This window comes from Panthera onca, chromosome D2 (assembly GCF_046562875.1).
Source record: "Panthera onca isolate mPanOnc1 chromosome D2, mPanOnc1 haplotype 2, whole genome shotgun sequence".
Classification (NCBI taxonomy): Eukaryota; Metazoa; Chordata; class Mammalia; order Carnivora; family Felidae; genus Panthera; species Panthera onca.
In genome coordinates, this window is record NC_138349.1 from 5,887,565 (window position 1) to 5,909,780 (window position 22,216).

Consider the following 22,216-nt stretch of genomic DNA (forward strand, 5'->3'; position numbering starts at 1 on the left):
CATTGCTGGTTGTCAGAACTCTTCTTTCCTTGCAGGTCACTCCTTTTCAGTATTTAGCCCCCCAATTCTGGCTGCCTCAGCTTCTCTGAGTCCTGATCTCTGCCTCCTCCACTCAGTGAGGCTCCTGGGCTCTCTTAAGTTTCCCCTTTCTGCTCTGCAGCCTGGAAGCTTCCTCTGGGTGGGGACAGTCGTAGGGCTCCCTGCTCTCACGTCCCCTCCATCCAGGATTGCAGACCCCCATTGCTTTGTATCCAGTGTCTGAATGCTGTTGCCTCATAGCCTTTGTCTCTTTACTCCATCGTGGCTGGAAGCAGAGTCTCCCTGTGTGGTTTTGATGTCCCACTGGCTTCGAGAAATGCCACTCTGGGCTTTGCTGAATGTTTTCCAGTGGTTAGGGTGAACCCGTAGGTCATAGGAGATGAAAATGCTCAAGTTTTCAGTGCCTGGGCTTCAAGATCACTTTCTTTAGGGAATGAAGCAGTCAGCGAGATAAGACAGGAAGTAAAACAAACATTCCCTTTCTTCTCACAGTTATCAGAGGGGGCAAAATGATTTACCTTTTCCCAACCAAGCTGGAGAGGTGTAGGCAGACTGGAGTCTTCAGAATCTCATTTTTCTTCCTGTAGTCCTGGCCTCCACATGAGATTTTCGCCAGATTAATCTGCTGGTGGCTCTGGCTATAGTGAAGCCACTGAACTCTCCATGTAAAAAGGGTTGAGAAAAGGCCATTTGACAAAGGACAATAAACTTTTCGTGTATATTTATTTTTGAGAGAGAGAGACAGAGAGAACGAGAGAGAGAGAATGCAAGCAGGGGAGGGGCAGAGAGAGAGAGGGAGACACAGAATCCGAAGCAGGCTCCAGGCTCCGAGCCGTCCGCACAGAGCCTGACGTGGGGCTCCAACTCATGAACCGTGAGATCATGACCTGAGCCGATGTTGGATGCTTAACCAACTGAGCCACCCAGGTGCCCCAGGACAATAAACATTTCAATTAGCTCTGCCACCCCATCGACAGATCAGGACCCCCTGCTTCATCTCCGGGACCCGCTTCCTGCCTGAGCCCATCCTTGGTGCTCCTCCCGGAAGCCTCAACGACTCACCTCCACTGACAGTGGCTGGTAGTCTCCGTCCAAATGCAGGAAGAGGGAAATGATGAAGCGACCACCCTTGGGTCTCAGTGCTGCCTACCCTTCCAGCCCCTCCCTGCATATGTCAATGGGAGGCTGCACGTCAGAGGGCAAGGTTCTCGGGGGGTACAAGGGGTCTGAGGGCTGAAATCAGTTTTGTTGCATCAGGAAGCACATGTGCTGATGAGGTCTCCAAACTAGCTTCGCTCTGAATGTTTTGTTATCGATGATGTGAAGCTGGATCCAGAACACCTGCAGTCTCTTGAGATCTGACACTGTTGTGGCCAGCGTCCTTCAGGAAATGGGGCATGGGTGGGGCCCCACGTCCACGTCTCAGCCAAAGCAAAGGTGGGCTGATGGAAGATGAACGGGGTGGTGTGGCTAAGTGTCAGGGCGTTGGGTTGAGTCTTTCTGGGGTCTCGCAAGATGAGTGACCTTGGAAATTTTGTTGACATCTTTGAGCCTTGGTTTCCCCATCTATGTTCGTGGAACCATGAGGAGATCTACCTCATAGGTTTGCTGTAGGGATTACAAGACGTTATATAAAGGGCTAAGCCTCCGGTCTAGCAGAGAGGCAGCATTCCATACGAGTGAGTTGTGGCTGTTCAAGTTCCAACATGCCTTTTTCTGCCATCCCCAACCCTGCGCCAAGGTCACGGCACCAAGACGTGGCCCCTGGGACCAACCTAACTGTAACTGGTGCTTTGAGGATGCTGCTCCTGGCAAGCAGTCCTGTTTACATTGGGGTGAATACCCGCAATCCTTCTTCCCCACGCTCAGAGTGCCAGGTGAACAGGGACTTGGGACCTTCTGTGCTCTTGGCTCGGGGTACCCTCCACTCCCCAAGCAACTCAGACATCAGTCAGCAAATTGACCCTGAGCTGAATGTACAGTTTCTACTCAGAACCCACCTAGTTCTGCGGTCAGCTGCAAATTCCCCCTTTGACCAGAGACTACTGAGAATGTGGTTCCATACACATCTGCTTCCTGCCCGATTGAGCCGGGGCTGAGGCAAGAAGGATTAACAGGGCATTTTCCACGTAAGTTGCACCCTCCCTTAGAAGATCTGCAAGGCGGGAAAGGAGTTTGCCACCCCAGGAAGGACTGAATGGCCTTCACACTTTAGTGTCCCCCAGGATCCTCGGGAGAATGTTCTAGGAAGATATATCCCTGGGCTCTGGGAACGGTGGGGTCCAGAAACACCTCTGTTTTTAACATGAAATCCAGGTGATTCCAATTCAGGTCTAAAATTGTGATCTGGAATGTCCAGACTGTTATTTTCTAACCACATGAACCAAGGAAACAACCAACTCTCGCCTGTGTTGAGAAGGCAGGAGCGAAGGGGCATGGAGTGGGGGAGGGGAGGCACGGTCCGAGAGGAGAGCGGCTGGGCCGCTGTGTGCCAGGATCACCGAGAGACAGAGATGGAACAAAAGGGGCCGTTGTTTGGTCCCTGAATTGCCTCATTGATCCTCAACCACAGCTGTGTAAGGCACATGAGCCCTGTTTTTCCAAAGAGAAAGTTCTGTGAGCCCTGGTAGCTGATGCAGGCTGCACGGGGACACAGGAGAGGCAGAAGGAGGGTCCACGTCAGTTATGTCCCACTCTGAGGTTGCGCTTCCGGCGTGGTGTTGGGGAGTGGGGATATGGGGGAGCTGCGCTTGTCCCGACAGCAGAGGGTGGGAGCCCAGGGGTCTTCAGGGTTGACCGTGGACAAAACCAACCGTGCTGGGATTGGGCGGTAAGAGGCAGTTATACACCTCTCCCTCTGCTATAGGAATCTTCCCCTCCTACAGCTCTTCGCCAAGCACTTTTCTTCTGGTCCTTCGGTCCCTCGTGGGTGCTCACTCCTCTCTGTGCTGTCCCATGTCAGGTCCCTTTCCGGTGGGTTAAGAGGAAATATTGGGCTGATCTGCTTTAAAAAATATTTATCGAGGACCTACTCTGTGCCAGGAGCTGTGCTAGGTGCTGGTGACACAGCGGTCCAGAAGGCAGGTTTCCTGCCCATGCTGGCGAGGGAGGCAGCCACCCCAGTGAGTGCCGAGTCACGGTGTCTACACTGAGCTGTGGGTCCGGAGAACTCAGCAAGGATGCACAGGAAGGAGACATTTGGGCATGTTCTTCACGGAAGGTTGGGCGTCTCCTATGACTGGTAGGGAGAGTGAGAATGTGGGGCACAGGTGGAGAAGACATTTCAGGCTGAAAGATGGGCAGTTCCTGGATAGTGGCACAGGAGGACCACACCTAAGCAGAGCCCAGCGGTCTAGAATTGCAGCTAGAATTTGCAGGGCACAGTTCCTGAGAGGAGGGAGCCAGGCAGAGAAAGAGGTTCAGAAGTTGGGGAAGTTGGGTCTGTGGCTGAAAACTAACCTGTGCTGTGAGAAATCATGAGGCCAGACAAAGAACAGCTCACAAGGAAGGAACAGCTACTGGGAAGCTGGAAGATGAATGCTTCTTGGAGCTCACTCAGGGCAATGGATCATTAAGTTCCTCACCATCCAGTATGGAGAGACCTCACAGAGTACAGGGTAAATTCGGTAGAGATCTAGATGGGTCAGGCCTTCAAAGTATGCTAAATTAGCCCCGGAGTAAAGGCTAGTCTAGATCCACCCTATAATAATGTTAGAAGCACTTCTTGAGCTCCTCCACGAGCAGTCTAAGTGCCTGCTAGAACAAAGTTCAGCACTCTTTAAAGGATTATGACAAAATTCAGCAAGTGATAATATAACACTAAAAATATCTAGCATCCAGACAAAGCTTACTAGACATTCAAAGGAGCAGGGGAGCATGATACGTAACCAGGAGACATCGTGATTCATAGAAACAGATTTATAAATGACAGAGGTGATGGAATTAACAGGCAAGGATTTTTTAAAAAGCTGTTATAAGACTGTTTTTTTCCCTTTATTTTTATTTATATTTTTACTTGAGAGAGAGAGAGAGAATAAGAGAGAGCATGAGCTGGGGAGAGGGACACAGGGAGAGAGAGAATCCCAAGCAGCCTGCACGCTCAGTGAGGAGCCCGATGTGGGGTTCAATCATGGTCTGTTGTTTTGCTTTTAAATTCAGGGGTTTATGGAAACATGTCACATCATGGGGAGAGAAATAGATGGTAAAAAATGAACCAAACAGAACTTATGGGGAGAGAAATAGATGGTAATAAATGAACCAAACAGAACTTATAGAGAAGAAAATGAGTGGAGAGAAGGAGGGAGTGAGGAAGGGAGGGAGGGAGGGAGAAAGAGAGAGAACAGAGCCTGAGTGACCTACAGGATAACATCCATATCAAGAGATCCAACACACATACAATTAGAATCTCAGAGTGGGGAGGGGGTGAGAGCAGGAAAATGATTTGGAGAAATAATGGCTGAAAAATTTCCAATTTTAACGGGATGCATGTCAGCGCATTGCTTGTCAGGTATACGTATTAGCAGAGGCCATCATCAAGATTGGCCCATGCCTTGATAAATACTATATATTTCATTGTTTCCCAGTGGTGGTCACAGCATTATCAATCAGGGTTCTCCAGTGCAAGGGATGTGTTTGTTTCCTTGTGGTCACCACGTGTAATTAACTGAGGCAGTTTGCTTATTTACTTATGGCTGAGATAATGTCAACTCAGTGTAGGATCGCTTCAGCTCCGATGGGCTATCAGGAAAGGGAAAAACTATCTGACAGATGCTATCTGTATTATTTTTGCTATTCTTGCAAAACAGATGGTCACACAAGTGGCTTAAAATGACACCTATTTATTATTTCACGGTTTTGTCGATCAGATGTGCTGGGGTGGGTTGGCCAGCCCCTCCACCGAGGTCTTTCCAGGCTGAGTCAAGATGTCACACGAGGCTGTGGTCTCATTTGAGGCTCAGAGGCCTCTTCTGATATCACTGATTCTTGTCAGATTTCGGTTCCCTGTGGTTGTAGGGTTGAGTCCCCATTTTCTTGGTGGCTGTCAGCTGGCACTCTCAGCTCCTGGAAACTGTCCTCAGGTCCTTGCCACGTGGCTGCAGCCACAGGCAGTTCACAACATGTTTGCTTTCTCGTGGATACAAGGACAATCTGATGCTTTGAATCTCTCCGACTGCTTTTAGAGACACACCTGATTAGGTCAGGCCCACCTGGTATAATCTCCCTTTTGATTAACTCAACGTCAGCTGATCAGCAACCTTAATTCTACCTGCAAAGCCCTTTGTGCCATATAATATAACTTCACTGTGGAAGTGAGAACCCATTGTGATCACAGACTCCACTCACCCTGAAAGGAAAGAGAATGTGTGGGACGTGTGTGGGAATCTTGGGGGCTGTCTTAGCATTCTGGCTACACTATATTTTAAATGTTTGTATCTGTGGAGAAAAGGAAATTGAAGAAGGCCTTGGAATTGAAGGCACATAGGTTGGAGCCTCTGTCTAGGAGGAGGTCCACGAGGAAAGGTGTCTCTGATCTGCTCTGGGTCAGCCCTGTGTCCCCAGCACCAGGTCACGTAGAACATTGTGGGACCCCTGTGCGACTGACTGAATGGGCACAAGGGTGAATGGATAAACAAAAATGCAGGAGATGCGTTTGAGATGAAAAGCTGAGGCCAGAGTAGGTGACAGGTGAGGGCTTTGTGCATGCAAGGGTCTTTCTCTGATGCAGAAAATCTCCTTTGTTGGGCTCCTTACAGATTCGCTCATTTTGCAGAGACCGACAGACCTTGGCTTTAGGTAGCCCGAGTGAAGGTCCAAAGTGGAGGTCCTTTGTTTCATCACCCTTTTCCAAATAGAGAAATTCTTTTTCTCTCGGGGGTTCTAATTCATCTCCTTCTCCATCCAGAACGGACTTTAAGACAGCTCCAAAAATAAGTACCTTGGAAAGCATGTAGAATTTAGGAATAATAATTTGCCGGAGAAACAAATAGGGCTGAAGACAGATGGGGGAATTATTTCCTTCAAGTAGACAACAGATCGCTTGCCGTGTTCTGTTGAAGACAAGAAGCATCTTCCCAGCAAAGCAGCCTGCCTCCAGTGGCGAGTGGGTTAGTGCTAAGTGGCTGCTCTCTGATGGGGGTCAGATGCCTCTGATCCAGCCCTCTGGTCACAGAAAGTTCACGACACCCATCATTTTAGCTACAAATGTGCTCAACTCCTCACTAATGAGTTTTGGCCATTGCTGGCTTCTCAGCACTTGGTTCTGGGACAGCATTGGAAGACACCTGTTATAGGGGGTGGTACACGGGCCACGAGTGCCGAAGGGACGGGGTCTCGGTTGATGGATGTGCAAAGAGGGGCCTAGGAGCAAATGGAAACAAGAATATGAAGACTTTGCATGAAATAGTTCCATGGTATATGGCCACTCTCTCAGGTGTGACTATGTACTTTGTGGGGGCCAGGGCAAAATGAACGCGTGGTCCTTATGTTAGAACAGCCGGGGGAAATAGGGTGCAAAAGTATGTCTGTTTCCTTCCTTCCATTGTCTCTCTCTTGATTTGCCCTGATGGTTTTTAACGTGCTTTTGAATGTTGGCGTAAGTGAAGAAAAATTAAGATTTTAAATTACTTCCATGAATTTTAATGTTCATCTTTATATGGCCTAATGCCATTTCTCTCTCTCTCTCTCTCTTTTTTTTAAAGTTTATTATTTTGAGAGACACAGAGACAGCAAGCGTAGGGGAGGGGCAGAGAGAGAGGGAGAGAGAGAGAATCCCAAGCAGGCTCTGTGCTGTCAGCCCAGAACCCGATGCGGGGCTCGAGCTTATGGAACCACTGAGATCATGACCTGAGCCAAAACCAAGAGTTGGACGCTTAACTGAGTGAGCCACCCAGTTGTCCCTGCCTAATGCCATTTCTAACACAAATAGAAAAGCCCTTCAGTCATATGTGGAATCACTGAAATGACACGGTTTTTATTGTGTTAATCTCACACATGCATGTATGTATCTATCTCACGTTCACTAGAACAATGGAAACACTGCAAAAATCAACTCAAATTTTTGTCTCATTCCGTGATATAATCTCACTCGACCAACACTCCTCCAGTTGTCTGCTGAGTGAGGAGGGGCTGAGAGAAAAGGGACATATCGGAGCCCTGTCTCTCCCTCTCCTTGGGAGCCATCATCTCCAGCATAAGCAGGTGGCTAACACGGGGACGTAACATGAGTAAGAAAGGATATGATAGAGGGGCGCCTCGGTGGCTCAGTCAGTTAAGCGTCTGACTTTGGCTCAGGTCATGATCTCGTGGTTTGTGGGTTTGAGCCCCACATATGGGGCTCTCTGCTGTCAGTGCAAAGCCCACTTCGGATCTTCTCTCTCTCTCTCTCTCTCTCTCTCTCTGTCCCTTTCCCGCTAGTGCTCTCTCTGGTTCAAAAATAAATAAACATAAAAAAAAAAGGATATGATAAGGTTGCCTGGTCATTCGTGTTTCCCAGAAACCCACTGCCTTCTTTCCACATTTGGAGAATGCAATGGGAAGTGTGGCCTCTTGGGGCGGTCAGCTGAACTTCCATGCATGGTAGGATCACCACAGTTTTTTTTTAATATGAAATTTATTGTCAAATTGGTTTCCATACAACACCCAGGGTTCATCCCAACAGCTGCCCTCCTCAGTGCCCATCGCCCACTTTCCCCTCCCTCCCACCCCCCATCAACCCTCAGTTTAGTCTCAGTTTTTAAGAGTCTCTTATGGTTTGGCTCCCTCCCTCTCTAACTTTTTTTTTTCCTTCCCCTCCCCCATGGTCTTCTATTAAGTTTCTCAGGATCCACATAAGAGTGAAACCATATGGTATCTGTCTTTCTCTGCCTGACTTATTTCACTTACATAATACCCTCCAGGTCCCTCCACGTTGCTACAAATGGCCAGATTTCCTTCTTTCTCATTGCCGAGTAGTATTCCATTGTGTATATAAACCACAACTTCTTTATCCATTCGTCAGTTGATGGACTCTTTAGTCTTTTTCCATAATTTGGCGATTGTTGAAAGTGCCGCTATAAACATTGGGGTACACGTGCCCCGATGCATCAGCCCTCCTGTGTCCCTTGGGTACATTCCTAGCAGTGCTATTTCGGGGTCATAGGGTAGATCTATTTTTAATTTTTTGAGGAACCTCCACCCTGCTTTCCAGAGCGGCTGCACCAATCTGCATTCCCACCAACAGTGCAAGAGGGTTCCCGTTTCTCCACATCCTCGCCAGCATCTGTAGTCTCCTGATTTGTTCACTTTAGCCACTCAGACCGGAGTGAGGGGCCACCAGAGTTTTGTGCGTGAGGGACGCCCGAGTGCCATCTGTGCCCGGGGCAGCAAGGAAATGAGGAAACACACACCTTTGACTTGTCTTCTGCTCCCACGTGTGCTCCCCCGTCCCTTGGGATTTCATTTACAAAACACAAGTTCAAAGATAAAATTATTTAAAAACTCAAGGTGGCGATACCAAAGCACTGGCTACAGAGGACAAAACCCGATAAATTGGACTTCATCAAACATGAAAAACTTGTGTACATCAAAGGACATCATCAACACAGCGAGAGGCAGCCCCGCCTTCGACACGGTTGGGCCTGGACGATGTTCCGCTAAGTGAAATAAGCCAGCTGCCAAAGGACACGTATCGATGGGCTCCCCTTTCACGAGGTACCCGGAATAGTTACATTCGCCGAGACAGAAAGTAGACAGCTGTCTGCCAGGGCCGCGGGGAGGGGAGAGTGGGAAATCACTGTTTAGCGGCACAGAGTTTCAGTTTGTGGGGATGAAAAAAAAAGTTCTGCAGAGAAACAGACAGTGGTGATGATCGCAGAGCCTGATGAATGTACTTAGTTCTGCTGAATTAGGCGCTTGCTACGCTATGTATATCTTACCACAATTAAAAGAAATTCAAGATGGTGACATCAAAGCCACATGTGGCCCTTCTGAGTGTAGGTCCCTGTGCCCGCTGCCTGGGTCTCACGCCTGTGAAGCTGCCCCTGCCCTAACTTGTATTTTTAAATGCATTAAGATGATTCTCTGTCACTAGATGAGATCTCTGAGGTCAGGGTCCCCGTCTTTTTCTCTCACTCACTCTGTGTTGAGTTGAAACTCTAAGCTAAATTGGAGGTTATTCATGATACTTAAAAAAAAAATTCAGCCTTACGTACAATTTACATACATTAATATTCATACATTCTATACGTGTACAGTTCATTTTGTTTTGACAAATGGATCCAGTCATGTAACCAGCATCAAATCATGACCCAGAAATTTCCCTCGTGCCCTTTGTGCTTAACACCTTCCCCCAGCTCCACCCTGGGCAGCCACTGATCTGCTTTCTGCCACTTTACTTTTGCTGAGTCTGGTACGTCTGTAACTGAAATCAGTCAGCGTGTGTGTGTGTGTGTGTGTGTGACCGTAGTAAGTTTCCATTACAACTTCTGGCATCTTCATTAAATGGATGATATTCTCTTGGGGCAGCAGGGAGGTGAGGGCTGAGGCCCTGACTCAGGTAAATGTAGATTTTTTTAGCCTGATTGCCATTTCTTAATACTGACTTTGCATGAACTCTTACCTGCTCCAGGATTCCTTCATAGACAAAATGAAGTCGATAATAGTCCCTTCATCTGGTGCCTTTGTGGGGGTTGAATAAAGTGGTATATACGAAAAGTGCTGAGGGCAGAGAGTGGCTCGTCGAGATGGCTCAGTAATGCTTCGTTGTTTATCTTACGATTATTGGTGCCATCATTAAGCAGAATTCTAAGAATGGCGTTTCCTCACACCTAGAATGGCAGTGGTACCTTTCTTCTGCTGTTGCCATGGAGATCCCACAACGCCCATGAAGCATTGAGCATGGCGCCTGGCACTTGTTAAGCACTCTGTTGTGTATTATTATGGTTCTTGTTGTTGTTGTTATTATTCTGTTCTCCAGCCGTCGAGGACCCTAGTTTGCTATTCCTCACTAAGTACAAGTCATCATCTTCTCTAATTCTGAGAAGGCATGAAAGGGCTCCATTTAGACTGCTTGCTGCCAGTCTAGGTGGGAAAAAAAAAAACAAACAAAACCCAACTACAGAAAGCAGCCACTAGTGTGAGATAGTGAGGCTTTTCTCCCAGGGGCCCCCGGAGAGGGCAGGGGGGGATTTCCGTGTGAACAGGTGAGCCAAAGAACAGGAAATACCCTAGTCTTCTTTTTTTTTTTTTTTGTCTCTGTTCTTTTGAAAGAAGAAAAACGAGCAATGGAATTAAAAGCTGTAGGGTTGAGTGGGAGGTCGAATCCTCAGAACTTTCTGAGATGTTCTGCCGTCAGGGTGACCCCATTGTATTCGATTCTGAAGTACTTGGGATCGTCCAGGACTCTAATTGAGGGAAAGTAGACAATGACAGTAAACAATTGCTGGGGAGAGAAGTTTCCACCTGGTACAAGAAATGAATTCAGTTTCTGGAATCCTCCGCTCACATTTATAGTGAAGAGGAATTGTTGCAAATGATAGGAAACATAATAGAACATGCTGAAAGGAATACTTAAGGAATCAGGGGAAATCTACCTCTTTGATATACAAAATAGTTCGGCTAAATTTGACTTTGTAACTGGGTAATTAACATGCCCCTATGACGGTGTTAGTTTCCCCCCACGCCTGATGTTTGCGTGGAAATCTCCAGCCAAGTGCTTCGTCATTGCTGTTCTCATTTATCCCTGCAAACAGACAGGGTCTGCAGTCACCGTGGTGGGAAAACAGAGTGTGAAATCTCTGTAGACCACTTCTCATCAGGCAGGCAGGGGAGGCTGCCTTCCTCTGTGAGTCTCACAAGAAGAGGAATGATTGAAATCATGCATCCCCCTTACATCCTGATTTGCCTCCTTTTCAAACCAGAACCCCGCCAGACTCCACCCTTAACAAAAGTGAAGGAGAAGCAAGGAGAGACCGAGGCATCTCCGTTCAGCTCCTAACAAGGGAACCATCCCGCCATTTGCAATCAGATAAGGGATATTATCTCCATAATCAAAGGCAATTGAGAATCTAAATGAAAAATCTAATGCTTTTCATGCTGATTTATTTTAGATTAGAAAAAGTTAAACCAGATGTAAACATGACGAGATGAAGCCTGAAGAAGGAATCTTGGCAGAGTGGTAGATCTCCGTTTTGAGTTATTAGAGGTACAGGGTTGCGTTCGCCAGAAAATACACTGTTGATCCAGAAACTGCTCTGACATTAATTATTGTTGCAGAAGAGAATTCGGAAGATTGAATGCAAACGTGCAATTCTGGCAAAGATCAATCATGCACCCAGATTAACCATGGAGACTGTATCCGAGCACCCAAATAGGTTGTGTTAACCCCTCGTCAGCCCGTGCTGGAATCCTCCTTGAGATGCAGCTCCAGCCTTCTGGCGAGACCTCCGACATCCCCAGGAGAAGACCCTGGACGCTGAAAAGAAATGGCTTTCTCTTTTTTTGGACTCTGGCAATGTCTGCCATCATCCTAAGGAGAAGACGCAGCCAAAAAATCCACCCTTGGTCTTTGATCCGCGGGATGTAAGTGGATTTGGAATCTCCCCTCTGTTTTCTCTGTAAACCACGCATGTGTTCAGAAGAGGCAGAGTGGAGAGGTTCTGGAGGCAGGGAGGGTTTGCGTAGGCCTGGGAGTTCCCAGATGTTTGCTCTCTCTCTTCTCTACTTTTGCTGGGTCCCTCTTTTACTTGCTCAGGGCTTTACAAAGCATCCCCCGCTCCACACACGTGTGTGTGCACACGCACAAACATGCAAACAGACACGGTAATATGGCGGATGCTGAGAACACTATGTTCCAGTTGGAGAGGGTCCTGGCTCTGGCATTTAGTAGCTCTGTGACCTAGAGCAAATTACTAGGTCTCTCCGTGCCCCAGCGTCCGTGTCCATCAAATGCAGAGATACTGCCTGTCTTGTGGGGACTGGGCGAGGGGGGTATACGGAAAACCCAATCCCAGGGACTGGTAAGCTTATTAAATGTCTGTCGTACCGATCCGCGATTCTCCATCCAGAACTCTTGGGGCCAAATGTGATTCAACGATGATTTCTTAATTTTATTTCAGCAAAGTAATACTTTACAACATTTCTAGTGGGATCTGAGGTAGCACCCTGTAATTAAGCTCACTGATGTTTTTGTAATAAAATGTATGAATATTCACACTAAATGGAATAAATTAATATTATAAATAGCCTCAGGTTAGCTGAGGTAAGGTTTGCCTGTCAGATTCGTTTCCTACAAACTCAGAGGAAAGAAAAAACTCTCAAATTTCAGAGCTTTTATGGATTTTAGAATTGCAGATAAGGGATTATGGATCCAGGATGAGTACTCAGGTATCTTGAAGGGAGAGTCGGTAAACAACAAAACCAGCAAAAGCAATAGCATATTTGCTCATCAGGGCCCAACTCTCACGGCAGGACTTGGGAGGTCAAGCGTGGTTTGTGAAGTGTTTAGTCTTCTGTAAATTCTGTAAATTCTGTAAATTCTAGTTTACAGGTTCTAGTATTATTGTCCCCACGATGTTCAGATCTCGCTGGTTCACAGCTCCTGGCTCCCGAGTGGAATCCACAGATGATTTTGTTGTCCGTGTTATCAGTGACCTAGCTGGTGGCAGCCTTGACCACAGAGTTTCTGCCGGTAGCGTGGCTCGTAAGGCTTGGATGGACCCCGTAAGGTAGCCCGTGGTGACATGGCGTGGGTGGTATGCCAGACTGGGGTCAGGAGGGCTGGTGCCGGTGCCAGAGGCCCATGGTTTTGTCCATGGGCACTTATGTCTCTCTCTGGACCTTTGTTTCTTTATAAGCTAAGAACCGTATGTGTTCAGACACCTCTCAGGCTTTAGAAGATGGAAATGACGGAGTGTGTATGAGAGAACTTTGCAAACCGGAGCATTTCCTAGGATTGTGAGATGTCATGTTTCTTTGAATGTCCTTGATCCTAATCACAGTTTTCTGTCTTCAAGGACTAATCTTTTTATTTTTTGATTTATTTATTTATTTATTTTAGAGAAAGAGAGGTTGTGAACAGGAGAGGGGCAGAGGGAGAGGGAGAGAATCCCAAGTAGGCTTCATGCTCAGCAAGGAGCCCAAAGTGGGGCCCAACCGCAGGACCCTGGGATCGTGACCCGAGTCGAAATCAAGAGTCGGACGCTCAACCGACTGAGCCACCCGGGCACCCCTCAATAAGTGATCTTAATCACCTTGATTCCAGTCTGGGCTCCTTTACTTGTTTTAGTAGGTTTGTGTGATTTTGGGAAAGTTACTTCACCTCTCTGTGCCTCAGTGTCCCTCCCTGTAAAATGGAAATACTAAATCTCTTTCTCCCACAGAGTTGTTGTAGGATCCAGTGAGGTAATTGCCTGCATGCAGTGAGGCCTCAGTGGTAGCTCCTTGTGTGATCCCAGGCTTGAACCAGACCCAGGAGCCTCTGGGAACAGAGCTGGAAAACAGGGTCTGAGTCTCAGCCCCATTGTATGGCTTAGGTCAGTTACTGTCACCACTCAGTAAATAGCATACTAATGGCTTCAGAGACCTAAGAGAGACAAAGTTTTGGAAGGGCTGAGGCAGGAGCCACCTAATGATCACAAAAGAAATAGCTGGGGGCCGATCAGTGTCTCCCAGTGGGTGGTAAATCCGAAGAACTTCAACAGTACCTTTTGTTTATTAGGGAATGCATTTTTGCAAGTGGAAGGAGTGCTGCATGTATTGATTTGTATATGCTTTTTCCGTTCTTTCTTTCCATAATTCCGTAACTCCCATAAATCCTAGTGGACACCCACCAAGGTCATGTGGTGCATTAACATCCAGCACGTGCATTTACTCATGTGATTTCATAGCCCTTCACCCACCCGGTCATTCAGCACATGTTTTCAAAGACATCTTGTGGGCCCAGTGCTGTTCTGAGGGTCACTATCAAAGCAATGAGCAAAGAACTTGCTATGTGACACTCACATTTTAGGGAGAAAACAAATCAATAAATATGTGTCACACCCGACAAACAGGGATTAGAAAGAAACTACCTCAAAAGCATAAAAGCTGTGTCTGAAAACTTACCATGAGCATCATACTCGCTGGTGAAAGAGAGTTCTTCCTCAAGTTGGGAACAAGACAGTGGTGACTGCTTTTACCGTTTCTGTTCAACATAGCAGTACAAGTCCTGGCCAGACCAGCAAGGCACGAGAAAGAAATAAAAGGTATCCAAACTGTAAAGGAAGAAGTAAAGTCATGTCTGTTTGTAGATGATATGATCTGGTGTGTAGAAAACCCTAAAGGTCCCACAAACAACCTGTTAGAACTAATAAACGAACTCAGCAAAATAGCAGGATAAAAAGGCAATGCACAAAAATCAGTTGTGTTTCTATACGCTAACAGCGAACAATCTGACAAGTGTATTATGAAAACAATTTATAATAGCATCAAAAAGAATAAAATACTTGGGAATTAACCAAGGAGGTGAGAGACGTGCACAACGAAAACTAATTAAATTAAAGGAAAATAAAGAAGACGTAAACAAGTGGAAACATATCCCATATTCACGGATCAAAAAACTTAGTGTTAGGATATCAATACCATCCAAAACGATCTATGGGGTCGATGCAATCCCAGTGAAAATCCCAATGACTTTTTTTTTTCAGAAATTAAAAAAAAACATTCTAAAATTCATATGTAATCTCAAGGGATCCCAAATATCCAAAACAATCTGGAAAAAGAACAAGGTGAAGATTCAGACTTCCTGACTTGCAAACATACTACAGAGCTACAGTATTCAAAGCAGTGTGGTATTCACATAAAGACAAATATTTAGGCCAGTTAACTAGAATAAGCCCTCTCATATATGTCACGTGACTTTTTTCAAGGGTGCTAAAATCAATGAATGGGGAAAGGATAGTCTTGTCAACAAACGATGCTGGGTTTGGCACCATAAAAAAAGGGGGGGGGGCACTGGATATCCATGTGCCGAGGAATTAAGTTGGATCCTTGTCTACTACCATATTCAAAAATTAACTCTCGTGAATCAAAGACCTAAATGTAAGACCTAAAACCCCAGAACTCATTGGAGAATACCCAGGGCAAAAGCTTCATGACGGTGAATTTAGCAATGACTTCTTGGATATGACACCAAAGGCACAGGCAACAAAAGAAAAAGTAGGTAAGCTGGAACTAATGAGAATTTAAAAAAAAAATTGTGCACCAAAAGACCGTCCCAACAGAGAAGAAAGGCAGCCCACAGAGTTGAAGGAAGTATTTGCAAATAGTATCTGCTAAGGGATTAGTAACTAGAATATACAGAGAATCGAAGCGTAAGAACAACAACAAAAAAAGGCAAAGGACTTGGAGAAACATTTCTTCAAAGAAGACGTACAATAAGCATGTGAAAAGATATGCGACATCACGCATCAGTAGGGAACTGCGAATCAGACTACAGTGAGATGCTGCCTCACGTCCATTGGGATGGCTACTATACAAAAAAAACCCATAAAATAACAAGGGTTGGTGAGGATGTGGAAAAATGGACACACTTGTGCACTGTTGGTGGAAATGCAAAATGGCAAACCCTCTGAGGAAAAGAGTGTAGTGCTTCTCCAAAAAATTAAAAGTAGAGTTGCCATGTGATCCAGCCATGCATCCACCAATTCAATTATTTGGTGTAATTGAATAATCGAAATAATTGAATAATAATTCCAATCATTGAAAGCAGGAGGCCGAAGAGATAGATATCCGCAATCATTTCATAGCAACGTTATTCACGATAGCTAAAACATGGGAGCAACTGACCTGTGTCCCTCGAAGGATGAACGGATAGGCAACATGTGGCATACCCACGCTCTAGAATATTCGGTCTTAAAAAGGAAGGAAATTCTGACACGGGCTACAATGGGGATGGCCCTGGAGAATACTGTGCTAAGGGAAATAAGCCAGTCACAAAAAGACAAATACTGCATGATTCCACTTACACGAAGTACTGAGAGTAGTCAAAATCACGGAGATAGAAAGTAGGATGACGGTTGCCACGGGCTGGGGGAAGATGGGAAGGGAGGAAGTTTTCAGTTTTGCAAGATGACAAGAGTTACGGAGGGTGGTGCTGATGGTTACACAACATGAGGCATGTGCTGAACACCAGCTCCCACCTGCTTGAAAATGGTCACGTTGATAAATTTTATGTTAAGTATATTTTATTCCAGTAAGAAAGTGAAAATTAAAAAAAGAAATCCGCGTCCCACACTAGGCTTGGTAAAACGGAGTTGCAAAACGTTGCATCACATACGGGCAGCAACCGGTTCCAGCCCGTGAGTAAAGGCTGCAGAGGCAAGGCTCTAATCAAACATGTACACAGGTGTGTGCTTTAACACATAACTGAACATTAAGCACTCGCTCTCCTTGTTCAGAAATCACCAAAGCTTCCCCGTCACCTAGGAAATAATATCCACGTTAGCATAGCATTCAAGGCTGCCCATGATCCTCTGTGATAGTCTGTAGCTGTGGAGACAGTAGCTTGGACCACGAACATGGTTATAATGTTAATGGATGTATTAACACATGCGCTCTGACCTCCAGAGCTATTCCCTGGCGTTGGGTATTGCAGAACCCTCCGATGTTTTGCCATTATGAACCATGCTGCAAAAAATGTCTTTGTGAATATAGCTTTAGTTATATTTTGGATGAGTTAAAAACCCAAGGATTGTATCAAGCTGGGGAGGGACATGACCAGATTTGCTTTATGGGAACATTGGCTGGCGATGAGGTGGGGTCCGGGGGCTGCGGGCCTGAGGATGAGGAGGGCTGCTGTGGGCTCGACAAGTAGAACGGGGGCTTCCACTAAGGCGGTGGGGAGAGGCGGATATTTAGGAACGTAACCAACAGGGGTTGTTGATAGACACAGCCGCTGGGGCTGGCCCCGGGGTGGCCACTGGCTCGCACAGTGACAAGCTTCAGAGGCACAGATCACAGTGGTTCAGTCTGGATTGCGGCAAACGGAGGACTGATGGGAGGTGGGGAAATGGGACAGAAAGAGCGTGGCCGTCTCCTCCCAGAAGGTTTGCGGCAAGTGGTGAGGTGAAGGGAGGAAGGTAATGTGTGTGTGGGGGGGGCAGGTTTTTGGTTTCGTTTTTAAGAAAGGTTTGGACTTAGCAATGTGAGGAAGGCAGAGGTGAAGACCGAGGAGAGAGCAGGGATCTTGAGGAGACAGGAGAGTAGATACCAAAGGGCACTGTGCGTAATTTACCCTGGAGAAGAGGCTTTGCTTTCATTCATTCATTCATTCATTCATTCATTCATTCATTCCATCCTTTTTTCCCCAGTAAATATTTCCCCAGTAAATATTTCCCCAGTAAATATTTTCCCCAGTAAATATTTCCCCAGTAAATATTCCTCTATGTCTGGCCCCATACTAGCAGCTAGGAATATATTGGCAAGCAAGGCAAAATAATTTTCTTCTCAGAGCGGTTAGACTCTAGGGGAGGAGCAGCCATCACCTGTACATTCACATGAGTCCCTGTGGATTTATAATTCAAGGTGAGTGTGCTGAAAAGTAGTGCTTCTGTAAGAGCTTATAAATCAGAAACCTGGTTTTGAGGCTGGTGTCTGCAGGGACACTCCCACGAACGGGTCATGTGAGCCAAGATCCAGAGGAGGACCAAAGAAACAATATGCTCTGTGGGTGAAACAGCATGTGCAAAGGCCCTGCGGTGGAGAAGAGAATTTGTGTTCAAGGGCATGAGAGGAGCTCATACAGAGGATGTGGCCTGGAGAGAGGCGTCTGGGGATGCCACAGAGGATACCTGGTGCAGACCACACAGGGCTTTCTTGACGCTTTGTTCTCAGGGCAAGGAAAAGTGTTGCTGTTCTATAGAAAGGAAGTACAGTGAGCAACCAGCAGCACGTTGAGTCACAGCCAAGCCTTCCCAGGATGTCACTATTGGATTGAGACCTGGGTCGACGGTAGAGATTCCCGAGTCACCACTGGGAATTCTCGGACCCGTAGTGCCCAGAGCCTGTGCGTGATGGTTCCAGGCTTTGAAGAAGCAGGCGGCTCTGGAGCCTACTCGGCCTGCCATTCGCTGCCAAATGCTGGGACCCGAGAGAGAGGGGAACAGTCCCGTGTCCAGATCAGTGCACTTGGGTATTTGTTATTTCGCCGTGGGGCTGGGGCTCTCGACTAGGACGGCACAGGGTGCGAGGAGGGATCTGCTGGGTCAGAATGAATCCTGTGCTGTCATGTCCCAGGTTAATTATCTGGCTACATTCGGCGGAGTTACTTCGAAAAGCAGGCGTAAATATCTTTCTTGGAAGAGTCACACAAGACAACAGCCCAGGAAACGGGGAAGCTTAGAATCCTTGTTCGGCCGGCTCCCTGCACGTCTGCGCCCCCTTCCCACCCCCAAGGCAGGTTCCAGACCCCCCTGCTTGGTAGTGTTTGAAGCGGCAGGGAGGTAGCTTGCTCCTTCTGTGGAATTTGGGATTTAAATGATGTCCCATGCCCGTGTCTCCTGTCGCTGCACTTTTTATTTCCTTCCTGAAAAGCGTTCGTGTCTTACCCAGCCTTCCCTATGACCCGTCCACGGTGAGGCCATTGCCTCTTCCGATCCCGCTGTGTTTACAGCACGCGTGTCCGAAAAGTCACTCTTCAGTTTGGGGGGAGAGTCCCTGGGGTCAGCGAGGGGCCACAGGGCAGACCCAGTGTGGAACGAGGTGCCCCGGAGTCTGATTCTAAATGTATAAATCTAAACTCAAAGTCTCGCCCACAGCAAACGGCTTTCAGAATAAACTTACGAAACCGACCCTTGCCTTCTAGGCAGAGAGAGCCGGCATCGTAATCATCCTCGCAGACGGCACGACACTTTTGTATCTATTAATCTCATTTTCATTGGGCCTTGCAGGCTGATTCCTGAAATCTGATTGCTTGTGGTTAATCAATTTATCAATATTTATTGAATGTCCGATTTCAGCTCAACACCCGTTCGGCACTGTGATGGGATAGAAAGGAAACATTAGATGTGGTTCTTTGCTCTACTGGCAAAATCCATGGCAAAATCCATGTTAGCCGATTGGTTTTTCTCCCTCCCCCCTCTGCCGCCTCTTGCATTTTGAAATCATCGGAAACCTACTCTTTATTCACGTGCAGATGTAGCACGGGAGAAAATGGAGATGTGTGTTCGTTAAAATCCGTAGTTCTTTCTTGGGAGATTGGAGAGATTCTAGGGACATTTCTCGGTTCTTTAAAAATAATAATGTACATTATTGAAGATTATATATCTGGCAAATAAAAATAAAAGACTGGGAAGGTTTCTCTTTATCTTCTAGATTCATAGCCAGCTCTTCTCGTCCCCCAAAGATCATTCTGCTTGGGAAAGAAATGAAGGTCTTTCAAAGCAGGTAAAGAGCTGGGCGCTGATCGGGTGACGGTCCCGTTCAAGCCTTTTTTTTTTTTTTTTTTTACTATCTCTCTCCTTTATTTTTATTAATAATGAGATGTGCTTTGGAGCCTCGTCTCCGCCCCCCGCCCCCGTCCCCGACCCATGATGCTAGCTCAGTGGCTCTGACAAGATTTGAAGCTGATTCGAATTTCTAAACACACAGGCTTTTAGGTTAGCAGTCCCTGACGAAGGAAACGATGCCCAAGAAATATTGGTTGCCTCAGGTAGTGCATTTGGAAGCCAAGGGTCCTGCAGATGGCAGGGGTTCGGGCCAGCGTGGTGCGGGGTTCCGCCAGGAATGAGTGATGGGACACGTGGAATATTCTTGCAACGGAGCAGGCGCGATTTAAATACAGGCCTGGTATCTGTGCAAACATAAATCATTCCTTGTGAAGCTTCAGTTCCCGGCCCCTGCATTGTAACAACAACACCAGGCGTGGTGGTTACAGTTGGTAACTTTTATGAAGTTTGTTAACATAAGTGGTGTGGGAACCAGTTTGTTTTTCTCCCTTCTGGGAGACAGGTTGTATGGGTTTCGCTCACCTTTTCTGATGGTTCTGTAATAAGACTCTGAGGCTAGCATATTTCGATTCAGAGACTCTAGCAGAAAATAAGCTCTAAAAGCGTGTTTTCAGGGCGTCTGGTTGGCTCAGTGTCCGACTTAACTGACTTTCAATTAAACGGACTTTTTTTTTTTTTTAAAGCATGTTGTCATGTAGCAAAATTTATTTTATTTTTTTAAATGTTCATTTATTTTGAGAGAGAGAGAGAACACACAAGTGGAGGGGTGGTGTGCAGGGAGTGAGGGAGAGAGAGATTCCCAAGCAGGCTCCGCACTGTCAGCACGGAACCTGACGCGGGGCTCGATCCCACGAACCGTGAGATCACGACCTGAGTCGGATCGAGAGTCGGATGCTTAACCGACCGAGCCACCCAGGTGCCCCGGCAAATTTTAGTTTTGAATCCTCATCTCAATTTCAGTTTGTAAATGGGGTAGATGAATTGGTATCTATGGAGAAAAATATATGTGTGTCCGTGCGTCTGCGTGTGATTATACACAGATGCTTTTGTAGCCTCTCTCTTCCTTTCCCCTTGCCGCTCACCTCTACCAAAGGCATCAGGGACCTGAGTTCGTCTCCATAACGGACACAGTCAGCCCAGGACAAATATATTATTTGGAAGAAGCTCTCCTAGTTCGTCCTTTCTGGAGCCCCAAAGCATGGCTTACGGCTTATTCTTTCAATAGTGGCAGATATTTAACCGGATCCTTTAAAAACCTAGCCCAGAAATTGCTTGTGTAAGAACGTGAATCCCCTGACAGACGCTCCTGGTGGCATGAATGGCAGGTCTCATGCAACACGTCTGGCCACCTGCACCCCGCGGGGAGGTTGGGGACGTGGAGGAGAATGCCGGGTTTTTCTCAGAGCGCTCGGAGGTGGCAGTGAGCGCAGTCTGGCCTGCGTGACCTAGATGTGGACCCGCCAGTCCGCTTTTCTCCAGGACTAGCTTAGCTTGAAATGGGCCTGATCGGGCACCTGTGCAGTGGGGCTCGCATTAGTGGTTTAATGACTTAGAAACCTGTACATGCTGCCCAGAGGCCAGAGGTTAATGGTCCAGGCTGCGGGGAATGAGCCCAAGCAAGCCTGGGCGTGGAGGGAGACGCATAGATTCTGGCTTGCTTGCTTTCTTTCTTTCTTTCTTTCTTTCTTTCTTTTTCTTTCTTTCTATCTTTCTTTCTTTCTATCTTTCTTTCTTTTTCTTTCTTTCTTTCTTTCTATCTTTCTTTTTCTTTCTTTCTTTTTCTCTCTTTCTTTCTTCCTTTCTTTTTCTTTCTTTCTTTCTTTCTTTCTTTCTCTTTCTTTCTTTCTATCTTTCTTCCTTCCTTTCTTTCTTTTTCTTTCTTTCTTTCTTTCTTTCTTTCTTTCTTTCTTCCTTCCTTCCTTCCTTCCTTCCTTCCTTCCTTTCCTTTCCTTTCCTTTCCTTTCCTTTCTTTCCTTTCTTTTCTTTTCTTTCTTTCCCTATTTTCCAAGTTCTAATTATGGAAGGATATTTTAGACATAGTCTGAAACCGTGGGTATTCTCCCAGAAGGCAAGCAGTTGTTAAAGAAAAAAATCACTCATGACACTTGTTAAAGAGAATAAGGCAGATTCTATTCAGGGAGACTACTACGTGAGGTCTTAGAGTAGGAAAGAGAGTCTGGGCTCAACTCCGAATATAAGGGAAAGGAGGAATTCATGGCCGAGGAGCATAATACTTCCCTGATGGCTGCTTCTCGAAGGGGTCACCTGGCTTTGTGCGTCTTGCTGCAAGGTCATTCCCATCTGTTAGAAATGGCATTGTTGGGGCGCCTGGGTGGCTCAGTCGGTTGAGCGTCCGACTTCGGCTCAGGTCATGATCTCGCAGTTCGTGAGTTTAAGCCCCGCGTCGGGCTCTGTGCTAATGGCTCAGAGCCTGGAGCCTGCTTCTTCGGATTCTTTGTCTCCCTCTCTCTCTGCCCCTCCCCCACTTGTTCTCTCTCTCTCTCTCTCTCTCTCTCTCTCTCTCAAAAATAAATAAGTATTAAAAAAAAAAGAAAGAGAAGAAAAGGCACTATCAACTGCTTAAAAATGGCAGGACGTGTGAGTTCCTGTGGTAGAAGGGAGTCCCCTAATCCAGAACTACGTCAGGGAAGCTGGGGATTCATAACCAATGGCAGGGGGAGGGATTAGGGGCAGAGAAAATTACCAAGAAGAACTTG

General features: G+C 46.7%; 1 protein-coding gene and 1 long non-coding RNA gene across 2 annotated transcripts in view; one reads left to right on the top strand and one right to left on the bottom strand.

The window, feature by feature from the left end:
- CD2H10orf90 (chromosome D2 C10orf90 homolog) overlaps positions 1-22,216 on the top strand; it is a 270,251-nt gene that overhangs the window by 51,932 nt on the left and 196,103 nt on the right. Inside the window, 1 exon segment of the mRNA XM_060641211.3 lies at positions 19,366-19,437. Coding sequence (XP_060497194.2) covers positions 19,366-19,437 — 72 coding nt within the window.
- On the bottom strand, positions 4,858-9,834 carry LOC144613211 (uncharacterized). Its single transcript, XR_013550594.2, has 2 exons — positions 9,635-9,834; positions 4,858-6,396 (listed from the first exon to the last, which is right to left on the bottom strand). It is a non-coding gene; the product is annotated as an uncharacterized LOC144613211 (long non-coding RNA).